This window comes from Somniosus microcephalus, unplaced genomic scaffold, assembly GCF_052327205.1.
Source record: "Somniosus microcephalus isolate GS21.2 unplaced genomic scaffold, FLI_Smic_1.0 unresolved_chr9, whole genome shotgun sequence".
Lineage (NCBI taxonomy): Eukaryota > Metazoa > Chordata > Chondrichthyes > Squaliformes > Somniosidae > Somniosus > Somniosus microcephalus.
This window is the reverse complement of record NW_028225187.1, coordinates 2,010,746-2,032,983: the sequence shown is the minus strand read 5'-3', so window position 1 is coordinate 2,032,983 and position 22,238 is coordinate 2,010,746. Positions and strand designations below refer to the sequence as shown.

At 49.5% G+C, this 22,238-nt stretch overlaps 2 protein-coding genes across 2 annotated transcripts in view; one reads left to right on the top strand and one right to left on the bottom strand.

Moving 5' to 3' along the window:
• LOC147084215 (NACHT, LRR and PYD domains-containing protein 3-like) overlaps positions 1-4,491 on the top strand; it is an 87,366-nt gene extending 82,875 nt beyond the window's left edge. Inside the window, exon 15 of the mRNA XM_085979467.1 lies at positions 76-4,491. Within this exon, the coding sequence (XP_085835593.1) occupies positions 76-163 (88 nt within the window). The 3' untranslated portion in view covers positions 164-4,491. The remainder of the gene's footprint in view (positions 1-75) is intronic.
• The window catches only part of LOC147084213 (uncharacterized), a 746,547-nt gene that overhangs the window by 660,265 nt on the left and 64,044 nt on the right, over positions 1-22,238 (bottom strand). The gene's annotated exons all lie outside the window — the stretch shown is intronic.

Genomic DNA, 22,238 nt, shown 5'->3' with positions numbered 1-22,238 from the left:
TTACCCCCAGTCTCGCAGTTATTTACACTGTTGTTCAATCTGTTTATCTCCTGTTTAATCTTTAATCTGTTTCAGGCTGGGGAGGAATCAGTTCAGTTCATCCGGAAAAAAACAGCTGGAGTTACTGCGGGGAACAAGACCCAGACTGAGTGTGATTGTGTGAACATTGATGATGTCACTGCTCCCATTGTGTGACCATTCCAAGTGATGCTGTCACTGCTCCCATTGTGTGACCATTCCAAGTGATGATGTCACTGCTCCCATTGTGTGACCATTCCAAGTGATGATGTCACTGCTCCCATTGTGTGACCATTCCAAGTGATGATGTCACTGCTCCCATTGTGTGACCATTCCAAGTGATGCTGTCACTGCTCCCATTGTATGAACATTCCAAGTGATGACCTCACTGCTCCCATTGTGTGACCATTCCAAGTGATGACCTCACTGCTCCCATTGTGTGACCATTCCAAGTGATGACCTCACTGCTCCCATTGTGTGACCATTCCAAGTGATGACCTCACTGCTCCCATTGTGTGACCATTCCTAGTGATGACGTCACTGCTCCCATTGTGTGACCATTCCAAGTGATGACCTCACTGCTCCCATTGTGTGAACAGTCCGAGTGATGACGTCACTGCTCCCATTGTGTGACCATTCCAAGTGATGACCTCACTGCTCCCATTGTGTGACCATTCCAAGTGATGACCTCACTGCTCCCATTGTGTGACCATTCCAAGTGATGACCTCACTGCTCCCATTGTGTGACCATTCCAAGTGATGATGTCACTGCTCCCATTGTGTGACCATTCCAAGTGATGACCTCACTGCTCCCATTGTGTGAACAGTCCAAGTGATGACCTCACTGCTCCCATTGTGTGACCATTCCAAGTGATGACCTCACTGCTCCCATTGTGTGACCATTCCAAGTCATGACCTCACTGCTCCCATTGTGTGACCATTCCAAGTGATGACCTCACTGCTCCCATTGTGTGACCATTCCAAGTGATGACCTCACTGCTCCCATTGTGTGACCATTCCAAGTGATGACCTCACTGCTCCCATTGTGTGACCATTCCAAGTGATGATATCACTGCACCCATTGTGTGACCAGTCCAAGTGATGACCTCACTGCTCCCATTGTGTGACCATTCCAAGTGATGACCTCACTGCTCCCATTGTGTGACCATTCCAAGTGATGACCTCACTGCTCCCATTGTGTTACCATTCCAAGTGATGACCTCACTGCTCCCATTGTGTGACCATTCCAAGTGATGATGTCACTGCTCCCATTGTGTGAACAGTCCGAGTGATGACCTCACTGCTTCCATTGTGTGACCATTCCAAGTGATGACCTCACTGCTCCCATTGTGTGACCATTCCAAGTGATGACGTCACTGCTCCCATTGTGTGAACATTCCAAGTGATGACCTCACTGCTCCCATTGTGTGACCATTCCAAGTGATGATGTCACTGCTCCCATTGTGTGAACAGTCCGAGTGATGACCTCACTGCTTCCATTGTGTGACCATTCCAAGTGATGACGTCACTGCTCCCATTGTGTGACCATTCGAAGTGATGACGTCACTGCTCCCATTGTGTGAACAGTCCAAGTGATGATGTCACTGCTCCCATTGTGTGAACAGTCCGAGTGATGACCTCACTGCTTCCATTGTGTGACCATTCCAAGTGATGACCTCACTACTCCCATTGTGTGACCATTCCAAGTGATGACGTCACTGCTCCCATTGTGTGAACATTCCAAGTGATGACCTCACTGCTCCCATTGTGTGACCATTCGAAGTGATGACGTCACTGCTCCCATTGTGTGAACAGTCCAAGTGATGACCTCACTGCTCCCATTGTGTGAACAGTCCAAGTGATGACCTCACTGCTCCCATTGTGTGACCATTCCAAGTGATGACCTCACTGCTCCCATTGTGTGACCATTCCAAGTGATGACGTCACTGCTCCCATTGTGTGAACATTCCAAGTGATGACGTCACTGCTCCCATTGTGTGAACAGTCCAAGTGATGACCTCACTGCTCCCATTGTGTGAACAGTCCAAGTGATGACCTCACTGCTCCCATTGTGTGACCATTCCAAGTGATGACCTCACTGCTCCCATTGTGTGACCATTCCAAGTGATGACGTCACTGCTCCCATTGTGTGAACATTCCAAGTGATGACGTCACTGCTCCCATTGTGTGAACATTCCAAGTGATGACGTCACTGCTCCCATTGTGTGAACATTCCAAGTGATGACGTCACTGCTCCCATTGTGTGAACAGTCCAAGTGATGACCTCACTGCTCCCATTGTGTGAACAGTCCAAGTGATGACCTCACTGCTCCCATTGTGTGACCATTTCCAATTGATGACGTCACTGCTCCTTCACCCCGCCTGGGGCCGGTAGCGGTGGGACTTCTTCACCCCACCCGGGGTGTGACTTCACCCCGCCCGGGGCCGGTAGTGGTGGGGCTTCTTCACCCCGCCCGGGGCCGGTAGCGGTGGGGCTTCTTCACCCCGCTAGGGGCCGGTAGCGGTGGGGCTCCTTCACCCCGCCCGGGGCCGGTAGCGGTGGGGCTCCTTCACCCCGCCCGGGGCCGGTAGCGGTGGCGCTCCTTCCCCCCGCCCGGGGCCGGTAGCGGTGGCGCTCCTTCACCCCGCCTGGGGCCGGTAGCGGTGGCGCTCCTTCACCCCGCCTGGGGCCGGTAGCGGTGGCGCTCCTTCACCCCGCCTGGGGCCGGTAGCGGTGCGGCTCCTTCAATCTCTTTGACACAACTTGCCACAATTGCCAATCACACATGTTTCCTCAAGGATAGTCGGTGCTTCAACGTTTCATCCTCCCTTAATCTCTCCCTCCATATAAACTACCCTACCCATATTCACAACCACCCCCTTGACCTCGCCATCTCGCGTGTCCTTGCTACTCCCATCGTGTCAATCACAGATAAGGCCATCTCTGGTCACTTCCTTGTATCACTCTCCACCCAAACACTCCTTCCCAAACCTCCTTCCTTCTGTTTCCGCCCCTGGAAAATATTCTCTCCCAATTCACTTTCAAAATTCCAACTGCCTAGCCTTTGGCCCTCCATTCACCTCAACATTTCTGCAGCTACCGATCTGCTCAACCACACCCTCACCTCCACCTTTGATGTCCTAGTCCCTATTAAAACCATTGCTCTCTCTCACCCCATCATTCCCCCTGGTTCGGCCCTCATCTCCACCAACTTAAGTCCAAGGGACGCAGACTTGAATGTATATTGTGGACAACTGGTTTAGCCATTCATCGCCAGATCTGGCTGGCCCACATAAAGCACTATCCTGGGTTGGGTGATTGGGCAGATGCAGTAAAATGTGGATAAATGCGAGTGTGAAGGAACAGCCTTGATTCAGAGAAATACACGATACCATGAACAGATTTCTAATATTATTACAGAACATACTGGGTTTAAAAGACACACGTCTCAGCAGACACAGGCTGTAAACAGAAATACAGGCTTCTGAGAAAGAATCAGTTGATAACAAAGTTGTAAACAAGCTTTGAAATGGGAATTAGTTAAATATTCTAAAACAATGAAAGATTGAAGCAAACCATTGATGCTTCCGAAAGGTCGACGGTTTGCAATGAACATAATGAGAAGACCCAGTTTAAAGTGTGAAGAGCTAACACGTAAAACAGAAACACAGACATTGAAAGAGGCACGTGCCTTTGAAAACATGACATCAAGTAAAAGAAACATCTGCTAGTCAAATAGTTTTGTGTTAAACTTGGAAAACAGGAACCATAAGATTAAATATGCAACCAATTGAGATAGCTAAAAAACAAGTAAACACACAGTTAAAGTGGTTTTGATTTACATATTATAAATATAATACCAAAAAGAAGGCTTTGAAGATATGACTTCAATAGAGACACCAAGCAATTGCATTATGTTTGTATTGAACTTGGAGAATGAGTCAAAATGGCTGCTAAGAACCAGTAAAGCCAATATTAAGGATTGAATGAAGAATCTTCGATAAGAATGGCATTAAACAGAAACCATTGCTGTCGTTTTTATGATGGTTTTTGTAACACCTAAAAGTAGAGAAATAATTATTCATGCAATAGTTGAATTGATAGTAAGAATAGAAAGCATTCGAAAGAGGTATCAATAAAGACAATTGCTGACATCAGAGAACATCAAAGAAGAAACCACTGCCAAAAGGGTATAAAAATAAGAACATGCTGAACGGGCAAAACGTTTCTCAACTCTACGGAGGCATCTCTAAGTTTTTAACTTTGAGTCTCGGGTAAATCAAAGTGATTGATTTTGGTGGATGTTCTGGATTTAGAAATAAGTGAGAAATAAATGTAACGAAAGTAAAGATTTGAGAATAAGGATCTCTGAGAAATGTAAGCTAATTGTATTTTGAATTGTTAATGTTGCGACTGATTCAACAGATGTTAACTGAATGTCGGCTCTTAAATTAAACTATATATTTTTAGAATTGTCTCAGAGTAATTCTGTATAGACTTGCGAACACACAAATTCTGTATACTCTTGTAACGAGGTGCAGAATTCTGGGGGGTATTCCGGACCCTCATAATATCCGGAAGGTTACAGTCTAGTTCAACTTATTAAAAGTACTATCTGGTGGACGGTAACATCTTTAGTCGTTCCTTTCATTTAGGGAGAGATAGCCTGAATCTTTAGACCCATTTAAGCATCTTATGGAATTCGGCTATCTCTAACTTAAGTTGAGGGTGAACGTCTGGGGAATACGCCTGATCTGGAATAGCCCAAAAGGGCTAGGACTGTAATTATTCCTTCACGAGGTTATCCACTTCGGTGTCAAAAACAGGAAGGCAGATTATTATCTGAACGGCAATAGATTGGGAGAAGGGGGAAGTGCAACGAGACCTGGGTGTCCTTGTGCACCAGTTGCTGAAGGTAAGCATGCAGGTGCAGCAGGCGGTTAAGAAGGCAAATGGTATGTTGGCGATTGTTTTATTGTTATTGTTGGCGAGCGTGCTCTCTGGGAATCTGACCCCTGTTCCTTCTCCCGGGGTTGCGACGGCAGTTCCTTCTCTGTGAGGAATTCAAGCTCTGCTTTAAACTTGTGCCCTCCGTTAGATTGCACTTTTATCACAGCTGATGTGCAGGCTCCTGACGATGACGTGGGCAGCAAACCCTTCTTCACCCCGCCAGGGGCTAATAGCCATGGGACTTCTTCACCCCGCCCGGGGCCGGTAGCGGTGGGACTTCTTCACCCCGCCCGGGGCCGGCAGCGGTGGGACTTCTTCACCGCACCCGGGGCCGGTAGCAGTGGGACTTCACCCCACCCGGGGCCGGTAGCGGTGGAACTTCTTCACCCCGCCCGGGGCCGGTAGCAGTGGGACTTCTTCACCCCGCCCGGGGCCGGCAGCGGTGGGACTTCACCCCGCCCGGGTCCGGTAGCGGTGGGACTTCTTCACACCGCCCGGGGCCGGTAGTGGTGGGACTTCTTCACCCCGCCCGGGGCCGGTAGCGGTGGGACTTCTTCACCCCGCCTGGGGCCGGTAGCGGTGGGACTTCTTCACCCCGCCCGGGGCCGGTAGCGGTGGGACTTCTTCACCCCGCCCGGGGCCGGTAGTGGTGGGACTTCTTCACCCCGCCCGGAGCCGGTAGCGGTGGGGCTTCTTCACCCCGCCCAGGGCTGGTAGCGGTGGGACTTCACCCCGCCCGGGGCCGGTAGCGGTGGGGCTTCTTCGCCCCGCCCCGAGCCGGTAGTGGTGGGACTTCTTCACCCCGCCTGGGGCCGGTAGCGGTGGGGCTTCTTTACCCCGCCCGGGGCCGGTAGTGGTGGGACTTCTTCACCCCGCCCGGAGCCGGTAGCGGTGGGGCTTCTTCACCCCGCCCAGGGCTGGTAGCGGTGGGACTTCACCCCGCCCGGGGCCGGTAGCGGTGGGGCTTCTTCGCCCCGCCCCGAGCCGGTAGTGGTGGGACTTCTTCACCCCGCCTGGGGCCGGTAGCGGTGGGGCTTCTTCACCCCGCCCGGGGCCGGTAGCGGTGGGGCTCCTTCACCCCACCCGGGGCCGGTAGCGGTGGGGCTCCTTCACCCCTGGCAAAGGAGGACCGAATCTGAGGGATGTCCTGCGGCCGCGATGGCGATTGGGAATTTCAGGGAAGCTCCTCTATGTCACAGATTACCTCTCTGGTCGGCGGTTTTTATGCGACACCGGGGCGCAGTGTAGCATCCTTCCCGCATCAGCACTGGATATACAGGCTGGGAGGCACGGCCTCTCCCTCGAAGCAGCTAATGGCGGGGCCATTCATACCTTTGGCAAATGGCAGGTCCAGGTGTGCTTCGTCGGGCAACGGTTTCATTGGGAATTCATCACAGCCAAGGTCTCGCAAGCCATCCTCAGTGCGGATTTCTTATGTGCCAACAGCCTCTTGGTTGATGTAAGGAACTGACGGTTAATTAATGCGGCCACTTTCCACTCCATCCCTTGCTTCCGCAGTACCGCCATGTCGCGCACTGTCTCCTGCACATTGCCCTCTCCGGACGATTTCACTCGCCTGCTAGGCGAATTCCCGGACCTGACCAGGCCCACCTTCTCCTCGGCCACTAAACATGGTGTCGAACACCACATCACTACGACTGGCTCCCCGGTCTACGCACGGGCTCGGCGTCTGGAACCTGGCAAGCTCGCGGCTGCGAAGGCGGAGTTCACCACGATGGAGCGGCTAGGGATTATTCGCCAGTCGAATAGTCCCTGATCTTCGCCTCTCCACATTGTCCCGAAACCCAGCGGCGGATGGCGGCCATGCAGCGACTACCGATGCCTTAATGACGCCACTACTCCCGATCGGTACCCAATCCCTCATATTCAAGATTTCTCTGCCCACTTGGTGGGAAATTCTATATTCTCCAAGGTTGACCTCGTCCATGGCTACCACCAGGTCCCCGTACACCCGCAAGACATCCAGAAAACTGCAGTCATTACCCCCTTTGGCCTGATCGAGTTTCTACGGATGCCATTTAGGCTGAAGAACGCTGCACAGGCTTTCCAGCACCTGATGGACTCGGTACTGCGGGACCTTAAATTTATATTCGTCTACCTCGACGATATCCTTATCGCCAGCCCTAACAAAGAGGAGCACATCTGCCATTTACGCACCCTCTTTCGACGCCTCAGCCAACACGGCCTGATCATCAACCCAGCCAAGTGTCAGTTCGGCCTGCAGCAGATTGATTTCTTGGGCCACCGCATTACTTCGGAAGGTGCAATTCTGTTGCAGATGAAGGTAGAGGCAGTCACGGCGTTCCCACGGCCGCAGACCATCAAGGCCCTGCAGGAATTCCTCAGCATGGTAAATTTTTACCACCGCTTTGTACCTAAGGCAGCACGGCTAATGCAGCTCCTCTACGAGGCCCTCAAAGGCAAGTCTGGCAAGGATTCGGTAACCTGGACAGTCGAAATGGAGAACGCCTTCGACAACATGAAAACCGCTTTGGCTAACGCGACCATGCTGGCGCACCCACTGCCAGGTGCCACCATCGCACTTACCACCGACACTTCCGACTACGCCATCGGCGCTGTACAGGAACAGTGGGTCAATGGGACGTGGCAACCACTGGCGTTTTTCAGCCATCAACTACGGCGCAACGAACGAAAATACAGCACTTTCGACCGGGAGTTGCTGGCACTCTTTCTGGCTATCCGCCATTTCCGCTTCTTGTTAGAGGGACGTCCCTTTACTGCGTTTGTGGACCACAAACCACTAACCTTCGCCATGGCCAAGACCGCCGAACCGTGGTCAGCTCAACAACAACGTCAGTTAACGTTCATATCAGAATTCATGACAGATATCCAACATGTAGCTGGCAAGGACAACTTGGTAGCAGATTGCCTCTCTCGCGCGACCGTCCAAGCACTCCAGCTGGGCATCGACTATGCCCTCATGGCTGCCGACCAAGTATCCGATCCTGAAACACAGGCATACCGCACCGACATCTCCAGCCTCCAACCGGCTGATGTTGAATTCCATGCAGCAGGCACCACACTACTCTGTGACATCTCCATGGGAGACCCTCGCCCGATCGTTCCGGTTGCCTGGCATAGCAAAGTTTTTGATGCCATACACGGGCTTTCGCATCCTGGAATGAAGGCCTCCCAAAAATTAATGTCTAAATTTGTCTGGAAATGTATGCATAAGGATATCCGCGACTGGGCTAACACCTGCGTTGTCTGCCAAAAACCTACGGTACAGCCTCATGTCAAGGCTCCATTGGCCACTTTTACAGTACCAGAGCGTCGGTTTGACCATGTAAACGCGGACCTCGTTGGGCCGCTTCCACCATCACGGGTTCACACACCTCCTCACCATAGTAGACCGCACTACTAGATGGCCAGAGGCGGTTCCTTTGTCATCTACCACTTCCGCTAACATCGCCCGTTTGGGCATTCCGGCGGACATTTCTTCAGACCGCGGTCCACAGTTTTCTTCTGAGCTTTGGAACGCTGTGGCCCAGGGTCTCGGCACCAAGCTACACCGCACCATGGCCTACCATCCACAGGCGAACGGCTTGTGCGAGCGTTTTCACAGGTTGCTAAAAGCATCGCTGAGGGCCAGCCTCCAAGGCACCGGATGGGTAGATAAGCTTCCGTGGGTCATGTTGGGTCTTCGCACGGCACCCAAAGAAGATCTTCAATCGTCTTCAGCTGAGCTCGTGTACGGTCAGCCACTCCGCGTACCAGGAGACTTCCTTCCGATTCCAACAGCGCCATGGTCTGCATCTGACCAACTCAGCAGCCACCGCGAAACAGCCAAGTCTTTTGCGCCAATCCCAACGTCGCATCATGGCCTCCTGTTGTAGGAAAAATGATTCCTCGGAAACTAGACTTTGAGTAAGAGAGACAACTTTATTAAATGACAGAGCTCTGGGAGAAGAGTCTGTAACCATGCGGTCTGCGAGAGCACCTTCTCCCCGATTGTAGTACGTGCCGAGCTTATATACAATTCCAAGAAGTTGGTTTTAGATCATTTACATTCATCCAATCAATTCATTTATTAGCGCATATCGTTATTTTCCTCCAGTCAGGAGTTTACACACTTGTGTTGCCAATTCTGCCTCTTCAGGTCTTCGTTCCGCCTTGTTCCCTGGCGGAATGTGATTAGATCGATAATAGGATACAAGTGATTAGTTCAACGATAGGATACCAGTGAACCTTGTTAGTCCTCAGTGATCCAATTAGTCCCAGTCAGGACACGAGACGAACTTTGTTCCAGCCATGCGTAAGCGTGGCATGTCTCACTGTGCAGTGATTCAATTAGTCCCAGTCAGCGAATTTGTTGTTTGTGTCTTTTCCAGCAAAATCTTGTCCAGCAAAATTTTATTCTAACAATCCCTCCTCTTGGTCCTGGAGCACAATTCATTTGCTCCCAGAGGACCATCCTCGGTCCCCCTTTCATCGGTGCTTACAGCCACTGGCTTATGTCCGGGGGTTCGGTTGTTCCTTCGACAGTGTCGTATTGGTGTTCTTCGTCCCTTGGTAGCAGGTTGGTGTGTTCCTCCTCGATAGAGGCGATCGGCATCACGGTTTTCATAGCAGTTTGGCAACACAACTTTATAAGGCTCAGCGCACAACACATCAACATACAAATTACAACTATTATTATTATCCCTTGCATCATCCATGCTCCCCACCCAGTTTTCCCTAGCAACCAATCAAGCCACCCTGTGCTTGTGGGTTGATGGAGCTTCTTTATTTCTTCTTGGATATGATTTGCTAGGCTCGTGATATTCTCGGAGCTATCTGGGACATATGTACAGCAGTCTGTCCTGATCAGGGCACAGGTGCCTCCTTGCACCGCCAACAGATAATCTAGGGTTATCCTATTCTGTAAGGCGGTGGTCGGATCGCCACCATTTCGGCACTTATTTCTCTCAGGGACTCAGCCGTATCGTTGGCTATTTGTTCGAGCACTACTGCCATGTTTATGGATTCCCTTGCTATTTTTCCTGTTCTGTACCAGGGGAATGCTATAGCCCAGAATCTTTCGGTTTCCGTAATAGCTCTCTTAACACGCTTGGCTGGTTGCCATAACGACTGGTACCCGTAGTGGTGGGTTAGGGAGGATAAATGATGGATGTATGGTACTACGTATCCTATATAGCATGACCCAGTCCAGGTTCGTGGAAGCCATGGATACGCCTTATATCCGCAAATGAAATAGGTATTATTATAGGCCTCAAATTTGTTCCAAAGTTGGTACATGATCCCAGGTATTCCCCTCCAGGGTAGATTGCTAGTCCGGTTTAGCACTTCGGATAAATTAAACGTTCCCACGTAGGGCCATTCTAGGGCACCTGGTGGTTTAGTACTGGTTTTGGTTAAAGTGTAATTATACTTGCACTTACTCCATCCAACCACTAACCCTGTCTCGTCATAGTTTACCAAGCAGACTTCCCCCTCTGCATTGTTTAGTTTTCCCCTGTGCTGACTAATAGCTCTTCTGGATACCTTTGATTATCGTACTGGGGATGAAACCATCCTTTAAAGTTCGTGGGGTTATACCCTGCCTGTTTCCACTCATGTTCCAGCTGATCTGGATTCAAGCTATTTTGGGTTTGTATGGTATCCTCCTTATTCCAGGTGGTATTAGAGTATAATAACTACCCTACCATCTCCTCTACCTTAAAGGGGATAGGCCTTAATGGGATTCCTCCCCCCGTATGGGTGGGCACATGGGCGCACACCCAGCAGGAGCTTTGGCCCATTTTTTTCGCATAGACATATGACATATACAGAAAGGTATTTACATGCAATCCTCTCTCTTTACGTAAATGGGGTACCGCGCTTCCCGTGACAATATGAAATAATGCCATTACCCATAATACTCTAAACATGGTTAATATATCACTACAGTCCAGTCTTTACAGGAATTTTATGACAAAGGGTATGCAGATCACCTGTAAAACAGATTCAGAAAGTAGCCAGTCAGTTGTCTTTATATACTTTCAATTGTGTCCAATGCTTCCATACTCCTTTACCCCTTATGTCTAGACAGGCACAGGTATCCCCACTGATTATGATTTCATATGGCCCACTCCATTTTGGGGCGAACCCTGGTTTGCTGGGCAGAGTTTTCACCATGACTTTACCCGCTGAGGGAACATAAGCCGTCATTGTGAGCTCTTGTGCCCGATCCTTGTCCTCCTGATTATCGCGGACATTCTTTCGCATCTCCTTTAATTGAGTGCTAAGTTCCAGAACGTATCGTTTTAGTCTATCTTTTAAAGGGCCTACATCGGCCCCACCTGTTATGATGCCTTCTGGCAATTGCATCGCCCTTCCTGTCATCAATTCATAAGGGGTCAAGCCTGTCGTTCGGTTTTCAGTGGCTCGCAGCTTCATTAGGATAATGGGCAATACTTCAGTCCAGGTTTTCTTCGACGTCTGCATTGCCTTTGCCAATGCATTTTTAAGGGTTCGGTTCATTCGTTCCACCATGCCCGAACTTTGAGGGTGGTATGGGATGTGGAATTTTTGTTTAATTCCCATTAATTGGCATACCGTTTTTATGACACTCCCAGTAAAGTGGGTACCTTGATCAGAGTCCATTTGAATTGGTATTCCCCACCTGGGGATTACTTCTTCAGCTAAGACTCTGGCAACCATCAAAGCAGTGCAATTTCGCGTGGGGAAAGCCTCTACCCAGCGGGTGAATTGGTCTATGACCACGAGGCAATATGTTTTGCCATGTGACGGTGGAAGGGGACCTGTGAAGTCTATTTGTATATGCTCCCAGGGCCCTCGTGGCCTTGGCTGATGTCCCATTTTGACCTTTATGGGTCGCCCGGGGTTATACTGCGCACAGGTGATACATCGATGGCAGTATCTCGCGATATCTCTTCCCATCCCCTTCCACCACCATTCTTTGCTGAGGCTTCCCATCATCGCTTCTCTCCCTGAGTGTACAAGCCCATGGTGGAGTTCTAATAGCGTATTTTGAATGCACTTGGCCATTACCCTGTTATCCTTTCGCCAGACATCACTTCCCCGCTTTGCGCCTTGTTCTTCCCATGTACCTTTTTCGACGTCGGGGGTGTCCTCATGGAGTTCGTCAATACTTATCTCGTCCTCGGAGCTGCTCACAGCGGCTATTGGTACTTCTTCAATCCTTTCTTGCTCTAGCGCCCTTTGTGCTGCTTGGTCCACAGCCTGGTTCCCCTGGTGATTTAACCAGTCCGGGCTAGTCCGGTCCGGTTCCCTCTGATGTGCCTTAATCTTAATTACTGCTACCTGTTGGGGTTTGTCGCTAGCTTCTAGGAGGGCTTCTATCCTCAGCTGGTGTTTTATGGGATTGCCTCCCATAGTAATGAATCCCCTCCTACCCCATGCAGTCATATAATCGTGGACCACCCCAAAGGCATACCTACTATCTGTGTAAATGTTCACGATTTTATTCTCTGACCACTCTAGTGCCCTGGTGAGAGCCACTAGCTCTGCTACTTGGGCCGATAGGCCTCCATCAATCCGTCCTGACTCTACGGTTTTTACTTCGCCATTAACCACCGCCCACCCCGTTCGGGGCAGCCCATCTATATACTTGTGTGAACCATCTACGTACAACGTCTCTTCCGCTGTCGCTAAAGGGGTGTCTTTTATCCTATCTTCTTCCAGGTTCATATCTACGTCCCCACAGTTGTGGGGCTCCCCAGTTCCCAGTATTCCTTCTGCCGGGTTCTCCCCCGTGTCTCTAACAATGGTTACTGCTTTACTCGGAGGGAGGAGGACGGCCTCCCACTTGGCACGTCTCATGTTCGAGACGGATCTTAATTTCCCGGTATTCAGCATCTCTACCAGAGTGTGTTTAGTGTGCAATATAATGTTTCCTGTCATTACTATCGGCTCACTAACCTTTACTGCCCAAGCCGCACAATCCAATGCAGCTATGCACCGGGAGAGCCCTGTGACTACCGGTCCCTCCGCTGTGGAATAGTAGGCGACGGGCCGCCTTTTATCCCCATGATCCTGTGTAACTACTGCTGTGTAAAACCCTTCTTCATTGTTGCAATGTATGTGGAAGTCCTTACTCATATCTGGCAGTCCTAGCCCTGGGGCTGATACTAGCTCAGACTTTAGTTGAGTATAAACTTCCTCTTGTTCCGGTCCCCAATCTATCGGTTCCAACGCGGGTTTACCCCCTTTCACTAATCTTTGTATAGGTTCTGCTAATTTAGCGAACCCCAGGATAAAATTTCTACTGTAATTAAAGAGCCCCAGTACCTTCCTAACTCCGCGTACTGTTACGGGTCTCGGCATGCCCTGGACAGCGTGTTTCCTGTCCTGTGGCATTTCTTTAAGTCCTTGGGAGATTAGATGTCCCAGGTATAGGACCTGAGTTTTTCCTATCTGTGCTTTTTTTTAGGGCTTACCTTGAGGCCAGCCATCTCTAGGGCCCTTAGTACTAAATATAGGGTTGCCAGATGGTCTGCCTTCGTTTCTGAGGCTATTGGTATGTCGTCGACGTACTGCAAAATAGTGCTTCCTTTAGGTACTTCTGTTTTAGGATATCACTCATGACGCGGTGAAAAATAGCTGGGCTATTATGGAATCCCTGTGGCAATCGGGTCCACGTATATTGTTTATCCCCTACTGTGAATGCAAATTTCTCTTGCGATTCTGGATCTAATGGGAGTGCCCAGAATCCGTTAGCTATGTCTAAAACAGTGAATATCTTCTGTTCAGGGGATAGCCCATTCAAAATTGTTGAGGGACTGGCAACGATGGGGTGTAATTTAGGAGTGACCCTGTTGAGGGCCGTATAGTCTATCGTCAACCTATTGCTCCCATCAGGTTTCTCTACTGGCCATGTGGGGGAATTAGTAGTGCTCGTGGTTTCCCTCAGGATACCCCTTTCTACTAGCCCCTTCACTATGTCCACGACTGCCTTCCTGGCCTCCGCCTTTATTGGGTACTGGCGGTGGGATTAGCCAATGTCCCGCCCCGACTCACAGGAACCATCTCGACTATTTCAACGTCCCCCTCGCCTGCAGGGGCTGTTGGTTCTGCACTGTAATATGGGGGAAGGGAGGTGGTGTCTGGACAAGTCCCCATTCGCCCCCCCTCGTATATCTTACACTCTAATTCCTTTATAATCTTTGCTTGACATTTCGCCTTTGTCTCTAGTTCCGTAACCATCTGTATTTTGTCTTGTGCAACTTTCTTTATTACGTTTACTTGTTCAATGAGTTCTGCTAGTGGTGTACTAATAACACTCCTGCCTTCTTGGTTTTATCCTTTGTCTGTTTAGTCAACCAGCTTCTCTGGAGTTCTAAAGTCTGTGACACATCCCACCCGTCTTTCTGCATCTTCTTAATTAACGACTGTCGGTTTGTCATATAAGAATATGTGAGGGAGCCCGAAGGTCCCCTCTTAACTTCCTCACCTGACATCGCCGCTGCTTCACCGATCGTTCCTTCGTGTCTGGAGATCTGTTCCTTAGAGAGCCCCCCTATTCTTTCCTTCCGAGAATACCCGAGCTTCTTGTCGCACTCTATGCCAGCGTTCTCAGAGGTCCGGGTTTGTCTTTCTCTCAAAACTGCCCGGACGTGTAACGCTTGCTTGTTGGACGGGGCTTCTACCCCTCCCCGGTGTCTGTTTACCTGATCAGGGTCCTACAACACCGACACTAATAATCTCCTAGTTCACTTAGCAACATGATATAATGCAGAAAAATGTTAACCATACTCGACTAGTATCACGACTTTAGAACACCTTGGAGTCTCGAGTCTCGGCACCTACTTCATGGTCCTGGCCTTCGCGTGGGGCATTTGCCCTCTTAACAACCGGCCTGAGGCTAGGTGTCTGAGACAAGTGTCCTCCTGATCCGAGGTTTTTCTTAGTTACTTAGTTACTATTACACAAATACAAATACACACATACAAATCAAGTAGTGTCTCTTACCCACTCAGTCTGTGTCCCAGATTCGTTTTGGTGCCGCTTCGCCATTCAGTCGCCTTGTCGAGTGTCTCTGATTTATGGGCGGTCAAAAATCTGACTACTTACCCTGGTCACTGATTCGAACGACTGTTCAGCTCCGTGGCACCCTGCTCGCAGCGCCAATTTGTTGTAGGAAAAATGATTCCTCGGAAACTAGACTTTGAGTAAGAGAGACAACTTTATTAAATGACAGAGCTCTGGGAGAAGCGTCTGCAACCACGCGGTCTGCGAGAGCACCTTCTCCCCGATTGTAGTACGTGCCGAGCTTATATACAATTCCAAGAAGCTGGTTTTAGATCATTTACATCCATCTTGTTCCCTGGCGGAATGTGATTAGTTCGATAATAGGATACCAGTGAACCTTGTTAGTCCTCAGTGATTCAATTAGTCCCAGTCAGGACACGAGATGAACTTTGTTCCAGCCATGCGTAAGCGTGGCATGTCTCACTGTGCAGTGATGCAATTAGTCCCAGTCAGCGAATTTGTTGTTTGTGTCTTTTCCAGCAAAATCTTGTCCAGCAATCTTGTCCAGCAAAATTTTATTCTAACAGACCAAAATACAAGCATTTGGCACACTTATAAACTTAAACCTTGAACTTAAACTCAAAACTATTAGTTACATTCTAAACTTAAAATTTAAACACCTTAAAAGCAAGCTATAAACATTGGTAACTTAACACAAAGCTATAATACAAATGCCGCCCATCTCCGGACGGCCAGGTTAATCTCTGGTGTCACTGTCGCAGATTACTGCTGCCTGCAGCAAAGCTGGACTGCCTCTTGCTGCAGGTCCCTGGCAGCTTATGGCTGCTAGTTGGAGACCTCTGTGATCTGTTTCCTCCCAGGCTTGGGAGATTGCTCTTTGTGGCAGGTACTCTGGTGACCATCTTATCTTGGGCTTGTGGACCCGCTGAGACCTTCTGAGGGGCGTCTCTGTGGGGGAAACTTTGGCTGACGGACCCAGAGCCTGGGTCACAGCCCTAGCTGGCTGGGAACCTTCTCCCCCTGATGCAAACAGCCCGCACTGTTTAATATACCTGGCAGCCTGCCAGTAATCTGGGTTTGTCTCCTTTTCCCTACCCACTCCTGTACTGGGGGCAGGTATCCCCTCACCACCCGCTGCTGGTGGCTGAAAATCTTCCTCTCCAGGTCCAAAACCTGGTACCAGCTCCTTCCATATGTCCCCTGCAAGAGGAATTGCTATCCCTTCCTCCCAGAGTCCCACACCATAGGGGGAACCACTCTAGAAGCGGGCTGGGAAGCTTGTCCCCTTAACCAGGTGACTGCGCCTGCACGAGAAAACTGAAGAGGAGCCGCTGTGGTCACGGGCTGGGGAACTGCACCTGCGTGAGCAGGCCGTTCAAAAGACTGGGGAATTCCTGTCTCCAGACCGGCGACTACGCATGAGCAGGCAGTCTCTTCAAAAGGCGGCTCCTCCCTGGAACCCCCCCCAAGTGATTTTCTGTGAATGAACTTGCAGCAGCCTGCAGATTTCTACTCTCGGGCTGCGGTTTCTGTTTCTGAACTAAATAACTGGTTCAAATTTAAACTTTGGCCAAAACTTAGGTCCCACTGGGGCGGGGAAGTGTCCCAATTGGTGGGCCGGACAACTTTTCCCTTGAAACAAGCCACAGCGCCTGTCTTTACAGCCTGTGAACTTGAACTTGTATGGTCAGATTTATACAATTTACATTGGTTGGCGTGGAACCACTTTGTGCACCGGGGTAGTTTTACTGCATAGACCATGGGGCTGGCCCTATCAACTATACTATAGGGTCCCATGTAGAGTGGCTCTAAACTTCCCACCTGGGCATAGTTTCTTACCATCACTAGGTCTCCTATCTCCCACTGGTGGCTCTTGCTAGGCTCGAGCAGAGGCCGGTTATTCCGATGCTGCTTCCCCATGCTGCCTGCTGCCTGCCCATAAATTACCCCCGCCTGCTCCTGACCAGTGAATCCCGATAGTATGTATGGAACCCCGTTAGACAGAGGTGAGGTGGTGGGATTATCCATATGGATCACGGTGCATGATGCCCCCGTATCCAATAGATAGGTCCCTGTAACCTTCTCTACCTCCATCTGTACGAGCGGTCTCTTCCATTCATCGTACCGGAGATTACACAGACGGACAGGCTGCGCGGGCTCCAGTCATTGTGGGGAGGCAGAGGTGGGCGAGGGGGCTGCAGCACCACTGATGGCTGCTACCTTTCCCTGATTGGCCCTGAGGAAAGATTTTATCGACTCCATGACGGACTCGACTGTATCGGGAGAAGTTTCTGTCTCTGCCTTCTGAGTTGGGCCTCGGGGGTCCTGGCTTTATCATCTCTCCCAGGCTTTTCACAATCCCTGTGCCAGTGGCCATCCTCCCCGCACCTGTAACAAGTGACCTTGTTCTGGGAGGGACGGCTCCCCTCCTGGTGCCACTCTTTCTTGTATTGAGCCCCAGGTTTAACCTCGTGGACCTTACCCTTTTGCTGGGGGGTCCCACTATTCTGACCGTTCCTATATGCTACCGTGAGCTGCCGGATTACAGTCTCTTCGGTTGCTAGGGGGTCTCGGTGGTCAAACCAAGTATCAGCCTTTGCTTTTATCTGGGGCAGGCAATTGGACACCAGGCAACGAAGCCATTGGGTCCACTGCCGCTGGTTCAGGTGTGCCCTATCTTGTCCCCCTGTACATGCGCTGTTGTAGACTGGCCACAGCCTGTCTGCAAATGCCTGTGGGGTCTCCCCTTCCTTCTGCAGAGTTTTCCCTATGCGATCGAACGGACTGCCGTCGTTCGCACCCATGGCTTCCAGTGTTTCCTCCTTTAGGTCCTCAAAACCCTTCTGCCTTCTCTTAGCCTCATCTGAAAGGGTCTGATAGAGCTTACTATCTACAGAGAAAAGCAACATTTTGGCTTTCTCTTCGTCATCACAGCCGTTAACACAGGCTGCCTGTTCTATCTCTTGGAAGTGCATTGAGGGTTTCCCTTTTCGGAGAGCAGAGGAATATGTTTCACCAGGCCTCTGAGCTGTTGGGTATCATAAGGTACCAGATAGGTATGCTGAACAGCCCCTGGGTCATTATCATTCACGGGCAGACCGTAGCTCCGTTGTCAGAGGGGGTACACTGGTCCTGGTCCCTGCCTGCCTAGTGGGACTTGCTGGCATTCTCCTACCACCCCATTGTCCACCCCTTCTTGCTGCCAGAGCTCCTCAAAACTCAGAGCTGTGGGCTGCAGTCTTGGGATCTCTAATTCCCTAGCCAGCTCTGTTCTGGGTGCTGCCTGTGGGGTGGTTTGATTTGGGCTGCTGGTACTGTCCGACGGACTTCCCTTCGGACTTATGAGACATACCATCCCTTTAGTCCTTAATAACTCCATACCCAAACTCTCTATCTGTCTGTTACATGGGGTATGATCTGCTCCACTAAATCTTTGGTCGCAGGCCAGCCTATAAGCTGCCTTTACCTCCCTAACCTTTTCCTCCTGATCTGTTACTTCTGAGGTGAGGCGGGCAATCTCTTCCCGCAGTCTCATCTTGTTACTCTTTGCTTCTGTAATTTGGCACTTTAGGAACTCTATCTTGTGCCTCGTGTGGCTTTTGCCCTCGCTGGCTTCTTGGGTGAGATGTGCGTTTTCCTCCTGTAGCCTCATCTCACTGTCCCTAGCCTCTGTGACTTCCTGCACAAGGCGCTCTATCTCTGCCTGGCATTTTGTGACCTCTAGTGTGAGGCGTGCATTTTCTTCCCACACCCTCATCCCACTATCTCTGGCCTCATTCACCTCTCTTATGAGGCATTCTACGTCCGCCTGGCATTTTTCAAACACTGACTCCTGATACTTGGCCTCTGTAACCTCCTCCCGCACCCTCATCTCACCCTTCTTAACCCAGCCACCTTTATTATAATAGGTCAGCTTACATGCTGCCGCTAACTTCTGCAGGGCTACCCACAGACTGAAAGCAAGAAAAGCAAGAGCTGATGCTCTCTCCAGATCCAGACCACTTATCATATCAAAAACTGCCTCCAGTCCTGCTGCGGTCGCCAATTTGTAGGTGGGCATCCTTTACCTGGTTTATGGTAATTTACCTGGTCAGGCAGCCTTTGCCACTGCACTGTGACCAATTTCAATCAGCAGTTTCGAATCGCTAAAAACCCCCCCTCCAGTTCTGACTGGAGGAACTTATAATTAATGATATATTAAAAACGGACAAAGGGTCTGGATGCAAGAAAGTCAAATTTTATTAAAACTAAAGAAACTACACCACACGATCAAAGTAATCACGGTAAAATTGCTGAACAGGGGAAGGCAGACGGCAAAAATGAGGGATAAATGGCTACAATGTTAACCTTACAATCTTAGCAACATTTCCCTTAAATTACCACCCCTTTACTTCTCACTAGATTGTCTTGCTAGTGGGTCAGAAGCCTTGCTCACCTGCAGTCCAAAGAGTAAAAGAGACAAAAAAGGGGGCAGAGGACTTCCTGGGCTTAATCTTTATACTCTGAGAGTCCCTGCTGTTTTCGCGCCGAAAAGGTCCGTGCGCAATTTCGCGCCGAAAAGTCCGAATACACAAGAGAAGGACTTTTAACTTCCTCCATTCATACATGGAGACATCACGTAGTAGAGTCAATTTCAGTGAATGGATGTGTGTTAACAACCCATTGTGCTTGCCGTCCGATGATTGGCTGATTCAAATGGGTTACTCCCCAGTGTAAACAAGCAGCTTGTAGGTTACCGGACCTGTCCAATACCACAGGGTGACTGACAGCTCGGGCTCCATTCAAACTTACTACAGGGCAGCGCTGAGCTTTTCATATGCTAACAGCCTGTCTGTCCTTTTCTGCTGCCTTTTAAAATTCTGTTTCTATGAGGTCTGTTCAGCCATTTTTATGCCCTGGGCAATTTAAACAGTCCAAAACTCAAGAGTACATCTTTTAATAAAATGTACAATCTTAAAGTGTGCGATTTTCACAAAGTTCTTTGATTCCAGTGTCCAAGTGCTGCCTAGCTTACGAGCTTTTTAACGCAGCCTTTTGCGGTTCTGGGTATGTTTTAAAACATTGTCCAACCCGGAGACAATTTAAATCACACAAGTCTTCGTCCACGATGTGGATTAATATTTCCCAATCTTCGGGGGCTGAGGGGATTTTGCGACCCCTACAGTGGTGGGTGAACGACTAGAGACCATTGTCAAGGACAAAATTAATTCTCACTTGGAGAAGCATGGATTAATAAGGGGCAGCCAGTAAGGATTTGTTAAAGGTAAATCGTGTCTGATTAACCTGATTGAGTTCTCTGATGAAGTAACAGAGGGTTGATGAAGGTAGTGCAGCAGATGTTGTATATATGGACTTTCAAAAGGCATTTGATAAAATACCACAGAAGAGATTTACTCTGAAAATAGAAGCAGAGGGATTTAAAGGGCTGATGGTAATTTGGGTATATAATTGGCTAAGGGAGAGGAGGCAGTGAGCAGTGCTGAGGATGTTTTTCTGACTGGAGGGAAGTATGCAGTGGGCTCCCCCAGGGGTCGGAATTAGGGCCATTGCTTTTCTTGTTATATATAACTGACCTGGACTTGGGTATCGGTGAACAATTTCAAAGTTTACGGATGATACTATTTACTATGTTGTCAAGTTTTGTGAGTGTAGTAGTAGCAGACTTCAGAAGGACAGAGACGGACTGTGAAATGAGCAGACACAAGGCAGATGAAATTAAATGAGGATAAGTGTGAAGTGATGCACTTTGGGAGAAACAACAAGGAGAGGCCGTATAATCTAAATGGGACTATTTTGAGGGGGTGCAAGAGCAGAGGGACCTGGGGGTCCATATTCACAAGTCTTTGAAAGTGCCACGGCAAGTTGGTGAGGCGGTTCAGAAAGCGTATGGGATACTTGGCTTTGTAAATAGGGCCATTGAATACAAAAACAAGGAAGTTACAAGGAAATTAGGAGGGCGAGGAGGGGCCATGAAATAACACTGGCGAGCAAAATAAAGGAAAATCCTAAGATGTTTTATAAGTATATTAAGGGCAAGAGGATAACCTGGGAAAGGGTAGGGCCCATTAGGGACCAAAGTGGCAATCTGTGTGTAGAGCCAGATGATGTAGGCGGGGTTTTAAATGAATTTTTTGCATCTGTGTTCACTATGGAGAAAGACGATGCAGACATAGAAATCGGGCAAGGGGGCTGTGACATACTTGAACATATTAGCATCGAGAGGGAGGAGGTGCTAGCGGTTTTAGCAGGCCAAAAAGTGGATAAATCCCCAGGCCCAGACGAGATGTATCCCAGGCTGCTGTGGGAGGCAAAGGAGGAGATTGCAGGGGCTCTGACACAAATTTTCAGAACCTCTCTGGCCACAGGGGATGTACCAGAGGACTGGAGAACAGCGAACATAGTACCATTATTCAAGAAGGGTAGCAGGGATAAACCAGGGAATTACAGGCCAGTGAGCCTAACATCTGTGGTAGGGAAATTATTGGAAAAAATTCTGAGGGACAAAATTAGTCTCCACTTGGAGAGGCAAGGATTAATCGGGGATAGTCAGCATGGCTTTGTCAAGGGTAAATCATGTCTGACAAATCTGATTGAATTTTTCGAGGGGGTGTCTAGGGGGGTGGATGAGGGAAATGCTGTGGATGTGGTTTACATGGACTTCAGTAAAGCTTTTGACAAAGTCCCGCATAGGAGACTGGTCAAGAAGGTAAGAGCCCATGGGATCCAGGGTGCCTTGGCGCGTTGGATCATAAACTGGCTGAGTGGCAGAAGGCAGAGGGTGATGGTCGAAGGTTGCTTTTGTGACTGGAAGCCTGTGCCCAGTGGGGTACCTCAGGGATCGGTGCTGGGTCCCTTGTTGTTTGTGATCTACATAAATGATTTGGATGAGAATGTAAAAGGTATGATCAGTAAGTTCGCAGATGACACGAAAATTGGTGGGGTGGTAAATTGTGAGGAGGAAAGCCTCAGGCTACAGGACGATATAAACGGGTTGGTCAGATGGGCGGAAAAGTGGCAAATGGAATTTAACCCTGAAAAGTGCGAGGTGATGCATTTTGGACGGACAAATAAGGCAAGGGAATACACAATGAGTGGTAGGACCCTAGGAAGTACAGAGGGTCAGAGGGACCTTGGTGTACATGTACATAGATCCCTGAAGGCAGCGGAACAGGTAGATAAGGTGGTTAAAAAGGCATATGGGATACTTGCCTTCATTAGCCGAGGCATAGAATATAAGATCAGGGAGGTGATGATGGAGCTGTACAAAACGCTG